This window comes from Cyphomyrmex costatus, unplaced genomic scaffold (assembly GCF_001594065.2).
Source record: "Cyphomyrmex costatus isolate MS0001 unplaced genomic scaffold, Ccosl1.0 scaffold474, whole genome shotgun sequence".
Classification (NCBI taxonomy): Eukaryota; Metazoa; Arthropoda; class Insecta; order Hymenoptera; family Formicidae; genus Cyphomyrmex; species Cyphomyrmex costatus.
Window position 1 is genome coordinate 1,395,657 of NW_017279009.1, and position 19,702 is coordinate 1,415,358.

The 19,702-nt window shown below is 27.8% G+C and overlaps 2 protein-coding genes across 2 annotated transcripts; one reads left to right on the forward strand and one right to left on the reverse strand.

The window, feature by feature from the left end:
* The first annotated feature begins 803 nt into the window (after positions 1 to 803).
* Positions 804 to 19,631, forward strand: Brf (Brf RNA polymerase III subunit). The gene is made up of 15 exons (XM_018545166.1): positions 804 to 861; positions 926 to 1,136; positions 1,223 to 1,307; positions 1,399 to 1,535; positions 1,812 to 1,916; positions 16,258 to 16,407; positions 16,495 to 16,588; positions 16,715 to 16,847; positions 16,989 to 17,085; positions 17,448 to 17,603; positions 17,684 to 17,760; positions 18,477 to 18,708; positions 18,789 to 18,936; positions 19,166 to 19,356; positions 19,504 to 19,631. The coding sequence occupies exons 2-15, from the start codon at positions 926 to 928 to the stop codon at positions 19,626 to 19,628; spliced, it is 1,941 nt and encodes a 646-aa protein (XP_018400668.1). The 5' UTR covers positions 804 to 861; the 3' UTR covers positions 19,629 to 19,631.
* lute (BTB/POZ domain containing protein 3 lute) lies at positions 6,512 to 14,917 on the reverse strand. Its single transcript, XM_018545165.1, has 7 exons — positions 14,821 to 14,917; positions 11,367 to 11,651; positions 11,145 to 11,292; positions 10,431 to 10,647; positions 7,608 to 7,794; positions 7,315 to 7,493; positions 6,512 to 7,064 (listed from the first exon to the last, which is right to left on the reverse strand). Exons 1-7 carry the CDS (start codon positions 14,915 to 14,917, stop codon positions 6,600 to 6,602), a joined length of 1,578 nt encoding a protein of 525 aa, XP_018400667.1. The 3' UTR covers positions 6,512 to 6,599.
* Positions 19,632 to 19,702: the final 71 nt, after the last annotated feature.

Genomic DNA, 19,702 nt, shown 5'->3' on the forward strand with positions numbered 1-19,702 from the left:
TGCAATAAATAATATTTTCATAATGAAACGACGGACATATTGTACGCTTTCTCGATTTTGCCGCTTGCTGTTTGCTGTTCGTTCGGTTCAACTTCAACGAACTGTGGCAAAATGTATTTTGCGCCGGAAGTGCGTCGTCTAGCTTACATAAAATTCTTAACCAATAGTAACGAATTGCTGCTGCAGCGTGCTGCGCATGAAAAAGCACCTTTAAGCCGTAATCACACTACAGGTGGCGCGCTCTGTTGCGATTGAGTTGAATGTTGGAAACTAACCAATCAGAGCAGAGCATGCTTTTGCGTAAAAGCATGACTCTCATTGGCTATCGCTCGCCGCTTCACCGTTGCGCCGCTTTGGTTTGTAGGCTCCTTAAACGTTTTATCGATGATTGTCGCGATCGTTAACTAGCGATAGCTAATGGCAGGACAATCCTAAAAGAAAGCGCGGCTCTCATTGGCTGTCGCTGGTTAACGGTAGCGACAATCATCGATAAAACGTTTAGAAAATCCCGGCTAAAAAAAAAATCACTAAAAAGTCACTAAAAGCCATCAAAAGTCACTATTCCTTTTCATTCTTATGGCATTCTATGGAATGGAATGGAATTTCGCTCTTATGTGACGGCACCCCGAATCTGCTGCTGAACGCAACCAATTGCCGCTACTGTGTTTGATTATACTGTGTCGTGGTGTTGTGTGAATGTGACAGATTTTCTAACCTGAACGGTCACTAATTTTGGCGATTGATATCTCGATTTGCAAAACAGAGTGACGCTTATTGACACTGATTTTTGCCAGATTCTTTCATAACATGCAAAAACACGTCGAATAAGTCTAATTTTATTGACTTTTGAGGTGCGACGAGGTAAACTGAACAATTATCAATTTTTTGGTAACAAATAAATTTTTTTTGTATATTATTGTATCAGATGTCTGGAAAGTGTCGCAATTGTGGATCTACCGACATTGAGACTGATCCTGGACGTGGAGATGCAATCTGTGTAGAATGTGGTTTTGTATTAGAAGATTCAGTTATTATTAGTCAAACAACTTATGAAGAATCATCCTCTGGTAAAGTAACAGTACCTGGACATTTTGTCGCTAATGATAGCACAGGTAGTGCTACAAATTTTGGTGCACGTAAGTTACTTAAATAATATAAATTGTCTGTAAAAGTATTCATAAATGGTAAAGTCAATTATTCATAAAATTTCTATTGCTTGTAGCATATTATGTTAATGGAAAAGAATCTAGAGGAATTACTTTACAAAATGCACGGAAAGGTATAACACATCTTTGTTTACAATTAGGGTAAGTAATTTTGTACATAATATACATTTATAATGAAATAAAATTTTCTTTATTACAAAGTTATTTCTTAAATTTGAAATTTTTTCTTTAGCTTAAATCAAAATTGCATTGATACATCAGTGAACTTTTATAAAATGGCTTTGAATTATCATCTGACACGTGGAAGGAAACAAGCTCACAACCAGGCTGCTTGTGTATATATCACTTGTCGTGTTGAAAGAACTGAACGTATCCTTTTTTGAAATATATAGAAGTAAAATATACAGTATTTCAATAATATTAAAAAGTAATACAAACCAATACAGTTTTGTGTTTCTTTATAAGTTATATTTTTTAACTAAGTATTTGAGCAATAATTATACAAATTATATTTTCTTTAATGCATGTCAGATAATTTTTCATTTATTAAAACTTATATGGAAACTTGTAGACTAGAAAAGTATAAAAAGAGTATTAATTCTTAACATTTAAATATATATGTACACATGTGTTTTATATATACAGATATGCTTATTGACATTAGCGATGTTCTTCATATATGTGTTCACGAACTTGGACGGACATATCTACGATTTACTACAGCTCTACGTATCAACATACCAGCAATGGGTGAGTAATTTGCAAGATATAGTTTAATATTATAATATATATTAGCTCAACTTTGACACATATATTACCCAATTCAGATTTTAATCAAGTTTTATAGATATGTAATACTAATTAATTGTAGTCAAATCAATAAATATAGAGTTACAGAAATGCTCAGTTTTCGAAATATTTAAATTTGTCATGTCTGCTGGGTACTTATTTTGGTACGCAAGAGGACGTGGGTACATGGAGCATGAGGGTTCTATATAGATATAGAAAGTAAAAGAAAACAAAGATTGACTTAATTCTGATCGAGTTTAATTGTCCCACTGATTAGTCGAGCAACAGCTAACAATAACTATATAATGTATGAATATTTTGATAGGCATGTATCTATCTGGAGACATGGTAATGTCTCATATAAGTATACATATACACCGGGTGTCTGGAAAATTACCCGTAGTACTTCGGGAAAATGATTCAGGATCCAAAAAAAGAAAAAATGCTTAGGTACGGAAATAAGTCGTTTCATAAGTCCGGATCTACAATAGATTTTTAAGCCTTAAGTCATAAGAAATGGACAAATCACTGTCAATTTTTCTCCTCGTATTCGACTGTAATTGGTCAATTTCTTATGGCTTAAGGCTTAAAACAGCTATTGTAGATCCGGACTCTAATGTATTTATCTCAGTGTTTTAAGATAAATAGGTATTTAAATCGAATTTAATAAGATGTTCGAAATGATTACTTTCAGCTGAATACAGATCCTTATTCTTCTGTCAAAAAAAATTCCGAATTTTTTGAAAAACATTTCGATCTCTTCTTATTTTTTCAAATTCATGAATTATTCTTTATCTTAGGTCAATATTATTACATTTCTGTAAAGTGTTGACTTTACATGACTTCGTACATAAAAATCAATTGAATTTATGCCTGGTGATCTTGGTGGCCAGGCAATTAGATCTTCACGCCCTATCCGTTTCTGGCTGTAATTTCGATTCAAATTTCTGGCTATATGGCTAAAACGTGCTGGTGAATCGTCATGCATGAACCACATGTTTTGATGTACCATTAACGGAACATTTTCAAGAAAGTAGCCTATCTTCTTTGAGAAATGTACATAATTCTGGTTATTTAAATGGCTTTTTTCTTTAAAAAAATAGGGTTTTACAAGTTTGTCATCAATAATACCTGCTCATACATGTATTAAAAACTGTTGATGCCTCTGTTTTGGAATTTTCTGAAGCTCATTCATGAAGGTTGTAATAGTTGAAAATTCCATTTTTGTCAAAACCTACCTCATCAGTAAATATATATATATATAGAATATATATTAATCAAATATTAGTAAAAATTTAGATTCTTTCTCTATTCAATTTACATCATACAACTCATTGGCAAAATTGCAAACGAGGACCACAATCTGCAACAGAAGTGCTTTGAATTTGTTGCATATGATAATGGATGCATTGAGTTTCTTGCTAAAAATGTCACACATTGTTAATTTCGGTACTCCGATTTCATCCGAAACTGTTTTAACACTAGTAGCACAGGATTACGCTCAAATTGTTCAAGTACTTCTTTACAACATCTACCCTAAATCTGCCTTTATTCATTTCCTTTTTTTAATGTACCTAACTCTCTCAAGATTTTGTTTAGATTTTGGAAAGATTTTCTTCCCGATACATATCGACTTGGAAAAGATTGAGTATATATTCTTCTTGCCTCGATAGCATTATTGAGTAAGATTATATGTAAGATATATCAGCGTCGTTACGACTCACACACTCCGTAGTGAAATAGTGGATGCCGATGAGCTGCATCTGGTTATCATACGTGATTATTGCTTTTTATACCGGGGTAGCCGCCATGGAATGCGCCATGTAAAGTGGCTGCTTTTCATGTATGACTCGTATGAATCCGAAATTTGTGAGCTAAAGCCGAAATTTTTTTAGCCAATTAATCTTTATATTGTAGTATTTAAGAATCAGTTCACAACCTGCATTATGTACGATACATAATAATATTGACTACGGTTGTCAGAAATGCGGAAAGATGTTTAGAGGTGTGCTTTATAGACGTTTTTCTTTCAAACGTTTTTAAGTTTAATTTTTCGATCAGAAAATATTATACATATTTACTTATCTGAAAATTAATTAATAACACATGATGGTGATAGACCACTATACATATATAGCCATAACTAGAAATATTAGTTATTTATATTTTTTCATCTGGAATTTTTTTATCGGCATTGTTACTTTATTGGTTACCGGCATTACATGTAAGTTTAAAAGGTTCTTAAAACAGAGCATAATTTATAGCAAGTACTATAAATCAATTTTTAAGTTAAAACGTTAAATAATAGTTAATAAGGTAAAAATATTAGACAAAAAGTCTAATATTTTTTACTAAGGCTATATATATAAATATTATACATATTTAATATTAATAGTATTTTTGTTTAAATAAGCGTATCTAACAGTTAACAAAAGAGGCATAATTATATTATTTGTAGCATTATTTATAATGTAATATTTAATACTCAATAGTTCAGTTACATACGTAGAAATGGAAAAGATTAATTATAATTTAATCTTTTATAAAGCTGGCAGTTTAAAACTAATACCTTTAATATATTTAACGCATCTTTCGGACTTAACATATTTAAAAAAATGCAATTTTTTTCTATGTATCGGTTTTACCAGATTTTGATGGTGTATACATTGATAAGTATATAATCAAATAAACTCAATAGAATAGTAAAATAAGAGCTATAGCAATAAAATAATACATTAATAATAAAATATAAAAAATGGTATTCTTAAAAAATCACTAAATTTTTCAGGATATCCAATTAAATATATTGATTATATCTGAATGTTTCCATAAAATCATTTAACAATACTCATAACTTTAATTACTTGTGCAATATCAAAGCATTTATATTTTTCATACTATATAATTTTTATATCTTGTACATTAAGAGTATCAATTAAATATTTAATTAAAGCGATATTTTATTGACAGATCTATTTTCTTTATATTCTACTATTCTAGATATTTACAACTTTCAAATAATCAAATTTTATTTGATATAAGATAATTAAATTTATTGCGTAAATCAAGTAAAATGCATTTGTTAGATATGCAGAAAAATAGATATACGCTTTTCCAAAATTATTTACATAAGTTTGCGAATGAAATAAATATTAGTAGTAATAATGTAGTAAGATATTTTAAAAATCTCATAACTAAATATAATTCACGTGAATAATAACATTAATGACAAATATTAAAACATCAAAAGTTCATAAAAGATTTGTAAATAACAAGAAATTAATTTAATGTATATTAATCGTTACTTTCAAATTGCATAGTGTACTGTACATAATACCTTTGTCTTTTACGAAAATATGATTTCTAGGCAAATCACGATAGTATTGTGTGTGCATATCAAAATTTTATATCGTCTTTGAATTTGAAACAAATTCTTAATGTGTTTCAATCATATCCTTTATAAAATTAATTAGTATAATAATAGTTACATAATTGATTCTATATAAACCGAGTGTTCAAAATAAAGCGTTACAAATTTTTACCTCGGAAACAAAGCACTTTATAGAAAACGTTCACATAAATTTTGTGACTTTGAAGGGATGTTGTCATTGGTTTGACCTTAAATGGCAAGGTCAGAGCAGGGTCATATAGAATTTTTTAAATAAGACTTCTCACATTTTTTATTGCATATTCTTGTAGTTTATTCCGAGTTTTTCAAAGTACAATAAAATGTTCTTTCCACTAAATACTTTTCGAGTTATACAGTTTGAAAGTTGTAATACCACCGATATTAGCATTACCCAAGGTTAATTTATCTCATGTCTCTTTTAAAGTCACAAAACTTTCTTGTATGAAACATTTACCTCTAAAATGTTTTATTTCCAAAACAAAAGTTTTTAACGCTGTATTTTAAACACCTGGTGTGTGTGTGTATGTGTGTAAAATAGTAATTTTGAGTATATTCTAAAAATTTAAATAAATACATATATTTTTAATTAATAATTATCTCATTAATTAATTAACAGCTGGGAGACAAAATTTAATGAATATTTTTATCTTAGAAATGTGTGATAATTTCGCTGAAATATGTTCATTATAAATTAATTGTATTTACAATAGAAAAAATAGTTTTCTGTAAATATGTATAATAGAATAGATAATGGTTACGTATTTGAAAATATTAGATGCAAAAAAAATATAGTTTCATTTATTCTCTTAAAGTCCAATTTTTCATTATTTGATTAACTTGTGGTTAAACTTAACGTGACATTACACTTAATATAAGACTTTACCTATGACATTATCATAGATAAAGTCCATTGTATAAAACATTATTAGGTTAAGCTTAACTAAAAATTAAACAAAAAATGAAAAATTAGGCCTTATGTATAGTATTATTTTTCAGAATTTCCCAAAAAGCATTTTTATTTGGAATTTGGATATATTCCTGAATATTAAGTATTTTAGAACTATTTTTACTTTGAAATTTGTATATTCAGACCATTAAATCTGAACACTTGTGAAACACATTTCTTCTTTATAATTCAAGAGTTTTATCTGTAGATTTTATTCCCAATGAATGTTATCTAAATTTTTTTTGTTGTAAATCAATAACTAAACCACAAGCTCTGTTGCGATTTTCCGTCAATCATCGGATGGTGGCCCATAGAAAATTAATTCAGGGATTTGTCCTCCTTGGACACCAGTACCATTAGTACTTTCAGAACTACACTGAAATTGAAAATTCACACTGCCAACCGTTGCTTCCGACATACCTTCTTGACCGAAAAAGCTCAGTTCTCCACCGTCTAATATTGCACTTGCTGTATATGAACATTCTGGCTCGATTTGTATCGGATTTTCAAAATATACATGAAATGTATTACTCGAACCATCAGAAAAGAATTTAGTATTATTCTCTGCCAAAACATTACCGAGTCTCTTAAGTTCTATTTTAACATTATAATCAGAAGCACCAGACGAGCTTCCATATAGCCCAAAACCTATCACAAATATTCTCTTATCAACACTGAACTGAATTGAGTCGCAACGACCTCTGTATCGCCATTGATTTGACCTATATGCACAGGATTGAAATCTATGGCAAACCTGCAAATAAAAATTTTCTAAATTATCTAAAATTACTAGTGTCATACTTACTGTTAAAATATTGACAGAGATATTATATATTAGTTGTTTGATACTATAGTTATCTGAACTATAAACACACACACACAGATACCGTAAATAATTATTTGAAACTTCTTCACAAAGTCTTGTCTTTTCAATAATAAAATGACATAAATACAATAGTTGAGGACACTTCAAAATTTTCACATAATTTGTGGTTTTCACTTACTTGAGTTTTTAGCCCTTGACGTGGCTTGGTAGCAAAACAAAGTTGTGGTTTGTTACTGGCAGTAAAGTATAAAAATAAATCAATTGTTTCTTGATGTGTTAGAATTCCTGTCTGTGCTGCACTGTTTGCGAATTCTTCAAGATTCATAGCAGGAAGTCTAATTAAATATAAGGCAGATCCTAAAAATGGAAAATATGTATATACACATGCGCGCTTCCGCGCAAACATATACGCATGTATATTGGCTTAACATTTATTTTGAAAAAAAAAAAAAAAATTTACAATTATCTTACCTAGTAATTGCCTTTGATTGGCGGGAATAGGCTCGAGATCTTGCCGTATGCATTCCGCAGAAGCCCATCGTAATGCAGCATCCCATATATGAATTTCTTTGCAATTTAACGTCTCTCGAGATAAAACAGATTCGAGTGTATGAATATCAATATCCACAAAACCATCAGATCTTAGTGCCATTTCTGCCTGTCAATAGATTTTACTTAATGTTGAAGTTCATATATCATTGCTACTAATAATTTTGTATAATTAATTAATTATTTAATAATAACATACAATTTTTATTATTCCAATGATTACAATGTAAATATTATGATTCAAAATTTGTTTTTTTTTTTTATTTTTTAAGAAAGATATAAAATTTATAAATTATTTATAACACAAAACATAAAACTTATGCTTATTTGTTCCAGTAAAGTTCTACATATTAAAATTTTATATATGCATGTACGTACTAGTTTAATTTCATAAAAATAGTCAAAATTATACAATTCTAAATGGTTAAAAACATCGTCATAATTGTTATACGTAAACAGGATAATGTTTTAAAGAATTGTGAAACGAAGATGATAAAAATGATATTTCGTCATGTTGAATACATTCTTTTTGTCGATATTATTTGATTAGTCAAATTTTTACAACGCTAAATAATAGTTTGTCCTTTTTTTTTAAGACTTAATCTTTTTTGTTTATGTTATTTTTGAAGTTAGCGAGTTTTTAAATAAAATATATAGGATATCTGAGACCACCCGTTTTAAATTGAAGGGAAGTGATTTTGATAAAAAATATTTTCAAACAAAATTTGAGATGGACAGTAATGATAAAATCAATATTCCAATAAATCAATGTTCGATCTATCTATCTTAATATGCATATATCTATTTTATATACAGAATAATTAGAGGTATGTAAACGTACGCAAATATGCAGATCTATTTCTTTAACATAATTTTGACATAATTTTACAGTATTAAAATAATTTTCTCTCGATTATTATTGACAGAAAAATAAAAGTATCATATTTACGTTCTTATTTAATTTGATCAGTTAATGTTTATACTGGGGTTTGTAATTAATACTATATGATATTAATACAAAAATTATGAATAAATATCAACATATTAGATTGAAATATTTTTATGAAAATAACTAATGCAATTCATAAAATGATTATAAAAATTAATTACGTAGCAATAAAGAATTACTAAAATGTATAAATATATTATCTTACAATTATAAAACATTTTTGTATTGCATATGTTATGTTATATTTTATTATCATATATGATATTATATATGTTATGTGAAAGGTATTGTTGCAAAATTCGTCACAAAATATAACATTTTCATTATTGAAAAACGACCAATTTTATTGAAATTTTTCGTTTTATTTAATTATATTACACTTAATACAAAGATATGTATGAAATCATTCTTGACAAAAAATATTAATAAATAACAGTCAAAAAATTTGCAGTTTTTGAAACAAAAATTAATATTAGCGTATGCTATATGTAATTATATATATACATATATATATATATATATAATATATATATAATGTTAACTCATTTGATATTAAAACATCATAAATAAAAGAAATCTTTAAAGAAAAGTGAAAATTTATTAGAACTATTGTCACATTAAGTGACCAGTCGTGGGATAATATATACAAATATATATACATATATATAATGTATGTAATATTTTTAATACTTGTGGTATATTTATAAAAATATTACTTTTTAAAGAAATTTTGCCGACTTTTTATTTGAAAAAAGCGTAGAAATATATTACACGTATTTTGTAACAAATTCAAAAAATTATAAAAAATTACAAATTTTTCTGTATTGTATTTGAAATACCAAAAAATTTGATGACGATTTAAAACCTGGGTAAAACATTATTTCAATAAGAAGTACTTATTTTTAAAAAATAATTATGATAAAATTTTAAATTAAATTGTATAATTGAATTCTTAAATATGAATATTGACCTTATTATACTGCTTCATATATATATCGCGTTCATTGACGAAAAATATAAGTTTCCAATTTTAGTAATTTTTTTGCAGAGACTATACACTTGGTACATCTTTGAAGCATGCAGAAATTGTTTCACATTAATCATGCACTTTTTCTACAAAATATTTTTAACATAAATAATAGAACTAAAAATTCCCCATTTGGAAAAATTTTTTTAGAGCAAATAACATTTTAATACAAATTAGATTATAAAAGAAATAAAACAAATAATATATATATATATATTATTCTATGCGTATGCAATCATGCGCTTAAGAGATTCAATACAATTGTATATAAAAATTATATAATATTTATTTTTATTTAAATGATTATTTCATTAATATTTGTTGTTGTATTAGAGACATCATTATAATTGATTTTGCCGCGCTCGTATTCATCTATTAAATTATCCTGATACATGATATTTTGTGTGACTTCAATCTGATCTAACTTATTATCCGGAAAATAAGGTTCACTTCGTGTTCGAAAAAGCGAAAGAGACAAATTATCATCTGCAATGATGTTTGTACAACAATCGTTTTCTGAGAGACTCAAACAGTGCGGTATCGATAATCTGCCTGTGAAACTTTCACAATTGTCATCGTTCAATCCGCCACTGCTTTTACAGGTGCGTCGATATCGCAAACTGTCAAATTTATTGTCATAAACACAAGAATATAAGCTCGAAATATGATTGACTGAGTCACTGGAAGGACTTGAGTCATCTTCGAGCGTTCTGTCCAAGTTCTTGTCACTCAAAGTAATGGTTCTTAGCGTCCGTTGCATTTGACTTACTTGTGCATCAATCACCTCCCAGCAACGTTGCATGAGATTAGGTTCTTCAAATAAGCGAGATTGACTCAGAAGCAAACATGCGTTTTTTGCTGTAAGACTCGTCTCTAGATAATTGACACATGCCCGTGCCAGGTGTGGAACTATATATTTTTTTGCGACGTATAATGTCGCCAGAACTGTATCTGCTTCTAGTTGCACTTCGTCACAATACATATATCTAAAAAAAAATATGATTATATAAGCTACAACTATCTTCAGAAAGAATAAATAATGAATATTGTATTATATAATCATGTATCATGATAAATGTATAATTTTCTTCTGATAATAAAAAGTGTTTATTTAGTTTTAATTGTTTTTTATATATATAAGTTTATTTTAATCAATTCATTAAAATATTTTAAAATCCATAAATTTGAGACAAAAGTGCTTTAATTATTTTTTTTATAGTAATTTTTTTTCAATTTAGATTGTTTCAAATATATTGTTAAACAGTCAGCAAATGGTTATAGTAATCAGAAATAAATTCTAAGAGGTTAAATTAGATGTTAAAAGAATGTATCAGAAATACAACTATTTAATATATATATAATATTTAACGTGAGAAAATTTCAGTTCTTTAGAAGATTTAAGGCTCAAATAACTTTTTCGATACAGTATCAATAATTTTAAATAAGAAATGCTTTTAAATTATTTTAAACTTCTTATGGTTACCTCAATAACGCAAGAAAAGCTGCTGGTTCAACATCAGGCACTTCTATATCTCTTTTATTTTCAGGTAATCCTCCGTAGAACATAGCATAAAATACAGAACTGCCAGTAGCAAGAACATATTTATGTGCTGGTATTGTTTGTGTGTGTCCTATAATATTAATATACGATATAATATTTTGCAATAGTAATAATTAAGAAAAAATAGATAATTTGAACAAGTACCTGGACTGCCAACAATAAATATAATATCGGCCATGAGATGATTATTAAACATGGCCGCGTTTCGTTCTCGAACTGTAGGTTTTGTTGCTTGCCAATTAGGATCTTGAGTGCAATCTCCGGGTGATGGTAAATTTAATTGAGTCACGGGTGAGGATAAGGAAGACAAAGGTGATGCAGGCGCACTCAATGGCTGATTGACTGTAGTTCCTTCGCGTTGTAATACAATAGATGAAGAGAGTGGACTCACTGATGATGGTGAATCTGATGTATTACTTGGAGATTCCGCTAGAATTCAAAAAAAATTATTAAATATAAAAATTAAAAAATAGTGGGGGGGATACGAAATTTTGAAAATAGATGTAGCTGTATGACGAGCAAAATAATCATAAGATTTATGATAAATAATTTGAATCTATATTCAGATCTTTAATTAACATACAAATTTTGAATAATAGTGATGGAAATGGATGGAAAAATTCGATTAGATTTTTCCAAAATAAGCATATATTTTCAATAAGCAAATCTACAGTATATTTACAAATTGATAACAAATTCAGTCAGAGATTGCTAACAAATATTCATCAACTGTGTTTGCACAGTTAGTTGGTAGAGTCAATTCATAAGCTTGATTTTTCATTATCTAGTTAATTTGTAGTTAGGCTTAATCTAATGTTTTATCCAATAGGCTTCATTTATGATGATATCATGGATGAAGTCTATTTAAAATTAAATAATGAAAAATTGGACTTTAAGAAATAAATGGAACTATTTTTTTTGCATCTAATATTTTGTATCCATTATATCAAATTTAAAAATCCACTAAAAAATTTAAATCATTCAAAATTATGTTAAAAATATGATATTAAATTAAAAACAAAGATAATTTTGTGTGCGTGTGTGCTAGAGACGCAAGTTAGGTCAGATTATATAAAATCTTAAGTCTCCAATTTTTTGACATATTTTTTAAATATTCTGAGCACACATTTGAAAAACATCTTTTTCTCCACGAATTAAGGATGTTCTCCGAAAAATCCATTTTCTTTAAATTTTTCTGAAATTTACAGAAAAAGTTGTTTTAGTGTTCTGAACATGTGTTTTGAAGCTCAGTACCTGGAGCGGGATTAAAAATCGAGATATTCTACTTAAGTTGAAGCGTTAACATAGAATCCCTATCTGAAATTTATTTGAAAGTGGTCTTTGTATTCACTGTAAAAAAGTTTTTCTTTACAATTTTTTGAAACAAAGATACATAAAACTTGATATCACAAGGAATGATATGATATTTTTCTGAATATGCCTTTCGGTATTCATTTTTAAGAAACCATTTAGCAAAGTAAGTAGCTCAGCTATGTTTTCGACCGGCGGCAGTAGCGAAAGCCAAAGGGAAACAACGAAACAAGTGAAAGAGCGGAGTGGTAGTCAACTATTACTGTCTGTGTGTAGGAGCGATTGCGTGGACGCGAGTAAACTTTAGGTTGAGCACACAACTGCAGTCGGAGAATGTCCTTAAATAAAAACTGTAAAATTCTAAAAAAAATATCTGTTGTCTTCGATAAACTAATGATATTATTTACCGTCTAATATACATTATTTAGAATGTTGTCCAGAAAAATGTTATTTTAATTTTCTTATTATAATAATTGAGCATGATTTTGCTTGATTTTCATTAAATTTTTCTTACTTATTCACATATTCTTGATGATTATACAGATATCAAATAGTAGCACTTTTTCGTGACATCATATGCATGATATGAACAATGCATAAAGTAAATAAATGTGCATAAATGATTTCAGGAATCTGTCATTCATGGTGCATTAAGTCTGAAACATCATGTACACACACAAACGCACGCACACGCACAGTATACATATATGTACATGCACCTATATATATGTATGCATAGTCAAAGTTAATTCAGTAAAAGTATAAACTTATTGAATCTGTTACATAGTCAACTTATACATTTAATATTAACTGTGACATATATATATATATATACACACACATATGTAAACACATATAGGGTGATTCATTTTAATCTTAACAAATATTTTTTTAAATATGGAATATACGGTAAAATGTTTCAAAGACAAAAGTAAAACGATTTCGAAGGAGACATATTTTGGCTATGTTACTTTCTTTCTAGATGGAGGCACTAAAAAAGTACGAAGATCAATTCATATTTGTTAATGAAACTATATGATTTTTTTTATATAGTATGATTTTTCTAATTATTCTGCACATAAAAATACTAAGATAGAAATATCAGAAAATCCAATAGTTTATGAAATATTTTGGTATATCATGAACCATAAAAATTTAAATTCTTAAAAGTATTTTCAAATATGAGATTTTGGCCAATATTCATAGTTAGTTTTTTATATTTAAGACCGTCTTAAGTTCAGTTTTGAGGTGTCATGAACCAATCAGACAGCTGCATTAGCATCTTAAGACATTACTTAAGCGGTCCTTAAAATAAGAACCGACTATGAATACCGGCCTTTGTCTCATTTTTTAAGTATAATTAAAGAATTATGAATATTTAAAAAAATGCATTGAGTATATTTGATAAATATTAATTGATCGAAGGAAGGATAAAAACATTTTTTAAGACATACCCAAAATGTTTCATACTCGGGGTACTGACTTGTATAAATCACATACAAAAAGTAAATTTATTCAAGAAAATATTAGTGATAAAAGTTGAAAAGGAATTTCAGTTAACTTACAGTCTTAATATAGTCATATAATAAAACATAACTTAATAAAATTAAATAATCCATAAATAAACCTATATTGATTAATGAATAGATATAAAGAATATAAAACTTCTGAAGTAAAATTAATTGCTTAGACTTCTAAGCTGCCAGTTAAAATTAGTTTGTTTATTACCTTGTTTTCTTATGAGTATTTACTGTATGCTCCAAACACTTAATATCAGAAAACAGTGAAACGGTATATATCCAGAAACTTAATGTATTTACTACAAAGACAATATTAAACTATTTCTAAATTATTTTAAAATTACTTTTGCACCATGAAAACCATGGTGTGAAAAAATGTGAAAAAAAATGGCACAAACAATGGAATTTAATCACTACCATTTAAATACAAAGTATAAACAACAAAATAACAATCGTGCAATACCGTTTATATTAATTTGAACACTCTGGATTATCCTAAACAGTCAATGACCCATGGTACCCCGTGACTCATAGTGCTCCGGTTTCCCCTACGCGAGTTTTTGTTACATTACATAGTGGGATTTTCTATATATAAATACGAATTTCCAGCATATCCTATATAGATTTGATAACATAGGTGTTTCACCCTCACTAAACAGGTGCAACGTATAAACAGCACACTCTCACTCATTCGCACACATCAAGTGAAAGCAGTCTCTCACTTTTTTCCTTTTTTTTTTTCTTCACTCTATTTTTGTTTTTCTCACCGTTCATCCAAGCATTGGTTTGTTTGACCGTGACGTTGTCCTGAAAACGCTTCATTGGCTTAGTGGAGATCTTCGAGTAGAGATTCGACATTGCCATTGCTGTCACTTTCGAATAATGCTGTTAGTCTCCTTCTTCCGTCGTAAATTGCACGCTCAGCTCACAATCACATCAGGAGCAATCAAGAGATCGTCCGTTGTCGGTTAGGCGGTCGCCATTTTCCGTACGGGCGCTGGTCCGGCTAGCTGGCTGGTCGAACAGTGCCGCCACCGTTATCACAACTGTGTCGGTCGATAGACATCGAATAATGAGAAAGTGGAAGGGATACACACGCGCAAAAAGGCAACTGTTGTATGTAGAATGAGGGAAGAAGGAATATAGCATAATTTAATCATACGTAACCAAATCATTTTCCATTCGTAATGTTCGTGCGTTTTTATACTTTAGATACAAATTTAAAATAAAAAAAATCATCTGTTATTTATTCTATAATTCTATAATTGTGTTAAATTAAACGATATGAAGTCGTGGAAAAGCGCAAGTGCAAGTATTAAAAAAAATTTAGATTTTAACTTAAGGAGAATGATACACATTTTAAAATTACACTTTGAGATATAATTCAATAATTTATCTTTTCAGTAAAAAAAAAGATTTCTTAAATTAGAAAATGATTTTATTTTAATAAAATGATTTTTGAATATATCTAAATATTCTTCTATTAATTATGATTTAATAATTGATCTTTGCGCGAATCAAAAGTATTGCATCTGTAACCGCAAAGATTTTCAATTGTATAATTATACAAAAATATTTTTTTAAACATTTAATAAGTGTGTTTTCAATATTGAATAAATAATTTTTTGAACTCCACGAGAGAATTCAATTTTATCTAGAACTTATTAAAATTACTTAAAATACATAAATCAAATAATCCCTTACATATTGTATTCTCAAAAGGGAGCCCTTTACATAATCTTGCGTTATACAGAATCTTAGATGAAAACCTAAAAAAAAAATCGTGAAATTTCATTAAAATAGTTATCAATTGGCTAGTAATTTACATTCAACTGCATATTATGTATACATATACATATGTCTAGCAGTAGATGCCGGATCTTGCAAGAGATGGCGCTGTAGTATAATAGATAAGGATAGATGTATGAGTTGAGTGAGACAAAACAATAATATATATAAGAAATGAATTAAAGATATTGCTACTATCGATAGTTTTAATTTAGAATTTAAAAAATGATCACTTTAATTAAATTATGTATTAAAATTAAAGTATATATAGAATATAAAACATATTTTGATATCATTTAAGTAAGAAAATAAAATACCTCAAATAAGTTTTTGCTTAATATCTAATCTAGAGTAAAATACATTGTATAAATTGATATTCTTTGACATAAATTTATAAGTTTATTTGTCTCGTTTAGATCCCTGTTTATACATCATGAGATTTGCGCATAAACTTGAATTTGGTGATAAAACTCACGCTGTATCTATGACAGCTTTAAGAGTCGTTCAAAGAATGAAAAGGGATAGTATTCATAGTGGCCGTAGGCCATCAGGTCTATGTGGAGCAGGTAAATATTTTATTATTTTAGTGTATTATGCAAGTGCGTGTATAATGTATGTATAAATTAAATACATTAATTTTTTTTCTGCAATAGCTTTATTAATAGCTGCGCGATTGCATGAATTTAGCAGATCAACTGTCGATATTATAAAAATTGTTAAGGTACACGAATCTACTCTACGTAAAAGGTAATATATCAAAAAGTAACATTTTTCTCATATATATTTATATATACTACACATACATAACGTTTACTTTAACATTAAGTACAATATATCATGGATGCTTCAATGATGGATTTTTCTTATGTATAGATTACTGGAATTTGGTGATACTCCATCCAGTGCCTTAACATTAGAAGAATTTATGACAGTGGATTTAGAAGAAGAACAGGATCCTCCAGCATTTAAAGCAGCACGTAAAAAGGATAGAGAACGTTTACAAAAGGTATCATTTTTTGTTAATTTGTAATATTTTATACTTGAAAGCTTAAAATTGAACTATTTTATTTATATATATATATATATATATATATATAATATATATGTTTTTAATACTTTATATTTAATATTTCTAATTTTTTTTTAGTTAGAAAATATAGATGTGGAAATAAGTGAGCTGCAAGCAGAAATTGATAGACAGTTAGAAGATTATAGAGTAGGAAAAGTAAGAAAACGAAAGGATGGTAATTGTGTTTTTATAACATACATTCTTTATTAATAGATTTAGCTTATATTAAAAACTCAGGTGATATAAGTATCAAATATTGTTGTATTTTTATATTTGTATAATAACGAAAGGGATGCATTAATGGAAAGAACATAACTATTAAAAAAGAGAACAATTCCATTATAATTTCTTAATTCATATATAATAAATAGTTGATTTATCACATAATATATTCTCTTAAAAATAAAATAACTAATCTAAAAATATTTCTCAAGGCATCATTATTATCAAATATATTACAGATAATTATATAATGTACATTGTATTTATATAGTTTTTGTATTAGTAATTGTCTTATAGCATAGATAAAATTTACAGCTTTTTCTATAGAGAATGAGGATGCAGATAGATTTATTCGGGAAAGTAATTTAAGTGTAATCCAACAATATGTTGAGAATAATATTGGTGATTCTGATGAGAAAATTTGTGATGTGATTTTAAATGAAAACAGTAGTTCAATTATAACTGGGTTAGGTAAGCATATATTTACATAAAAAATTGTGTTATTTATATTTTGTCTTTAACACATTTGTAATTTTATGAATTGTATACAGGTCCGGACATAGCATCTATGATGGCTGCAAATGATCATTCAAATGAACTCAACGAGAAAGATAATAATTTTGAAAATGTAAGAATTTTCATTGTTTTTGAAGTTAAATTACAAATTTTAATTGTAAAGTAATATTTCATTAATACTTGTATAGAAATACACACACGAGTATCTTCTTTTTTTATAAGTTTGTGATTTATTATATTTCGTTTTCTAACAAAGATAAGATGACACAGTTTAGCGCGCGCGCGCATGCACACACCACTCACACACACACACGCACATGCACACACATACACAGAGTTTTGTTTGCCAATATTAAACAAAGACGTAACAACTGTGTTATATTATTATTTGTTACACTCTTTTGCTGGAAAAAGCACTGTGTATAGATTATCATAATGAATTAAAGAAATAAAATAATTCCCTGAAGAAAGTTTATATTTATTTTTCTAAATGTTTTTGATATGGTACTATTGAAACTATAATAGATATGAAAAAATTTGCACAAAAAAGTTTGTGATTTTAAAGTTTGTGATTTTCCTTGCTACTTGACAACAATTTTTCATTTTTTTTTTTTAATTTTTCTTTTAAGATAATTTTGTGTGTATTTTTTGTTAGATTATATAATACTTATCTAAAAATTTGTAGATATGTGTAGGCTCATTTTCTTATTTGTTGCATATAAACATTATATTCTTGTTTTTACTATTAATTGATAGGATTGTAGAGGAGTATGCAATACTTAATCATATTTTAAAAATTTGAAATAATTAAGAAGATATTGTTTTCAGTTTTCTGAAGAAATCTGCACGAATGATATTGATGATGAGGAATTGGATAGTTACATTCTTTCGGAAAAAGAATCGCAGTCTAAGTCTGCTCTTTGGAATAAAGTAAACGCTGATTATCTTGTTCAACAAAAAGAAAAGGAAGAAAAACGTTTAAAAGAAAAAGAAGAAGGTAAACCTGAAAAGAAAAGAAGAAGAACAACGAAAAAATGTAAAATGCCTGCAAATACTGCAGGTAAGTTAATTTTTATTTTCTATTTTTGATATTAATTTATTCATTATTACTAAGTTGTTTTTTTATACTTTCCTCATTAGGCGAAGCAATTGAAAAAATGTTGCAAGAAAAAAAAATATCTTCAAAAATCAATTACGAAGTATTGAAAAATTTAAATAATCAACAGAGCAATGAAGAATTATTTGTTGCAAACACACTGGAATTGGACACAATAAGTTTTAAAAAACCGTTAGTGCAGATTATTTTACAATTACAGCTAAATCAATATATTACAGGCAAAGTCCGCAAGTACTCGGGTTGTGTCAACATTACGTAATACAATTAGGTTGGACATTGCTGACATTGTACAACAGGCAACTTGTGCAACATTGTCCGACATTGCTCACTATATGGACTTTGTTTGTAACATATTGAAATTAATAAGTGATAATATATAATAATTATTTTGTACGATTAGGATAACAATTAATTCTACACTGAAGTCTCCAGAGGTTTTACTAACGAAAAAATATTCTATTACACCAAATGTTCAAAAAACACCATTGAATAAAATATTAGATAATGTACACAGAAAAGAAGATGAATTTACAAAGAAGGAAGTCAATTTAATGGAAACTGATACACCTATAGTGGACACATCCGAAATCGGTTTGTGTAACATTTTCTTTATAATCTTTACTATTTTAGATTGATCTAGATAATTTATTATAGATAGATCTTTATTATTTTATCTTGAGTGATTATGGTAGGATTAGATATTATGCTTAGATTTTATTAAAATTTTTATTTTTACAGTATATAATAATGACGATTACCTTGATGAAGAAGAATCTGATGTTACGGAAATGTCACTTGGACAGATGCTCGAATCTCGTGCTACTGAGAACGCATTTTGTGATGATGGTTATGAATACGAATGAAAACCAAAACCTAAATATTTACATCAATTTTTTAATGCTATTATTTATTATTATTATAAAAACAAATAAAAATA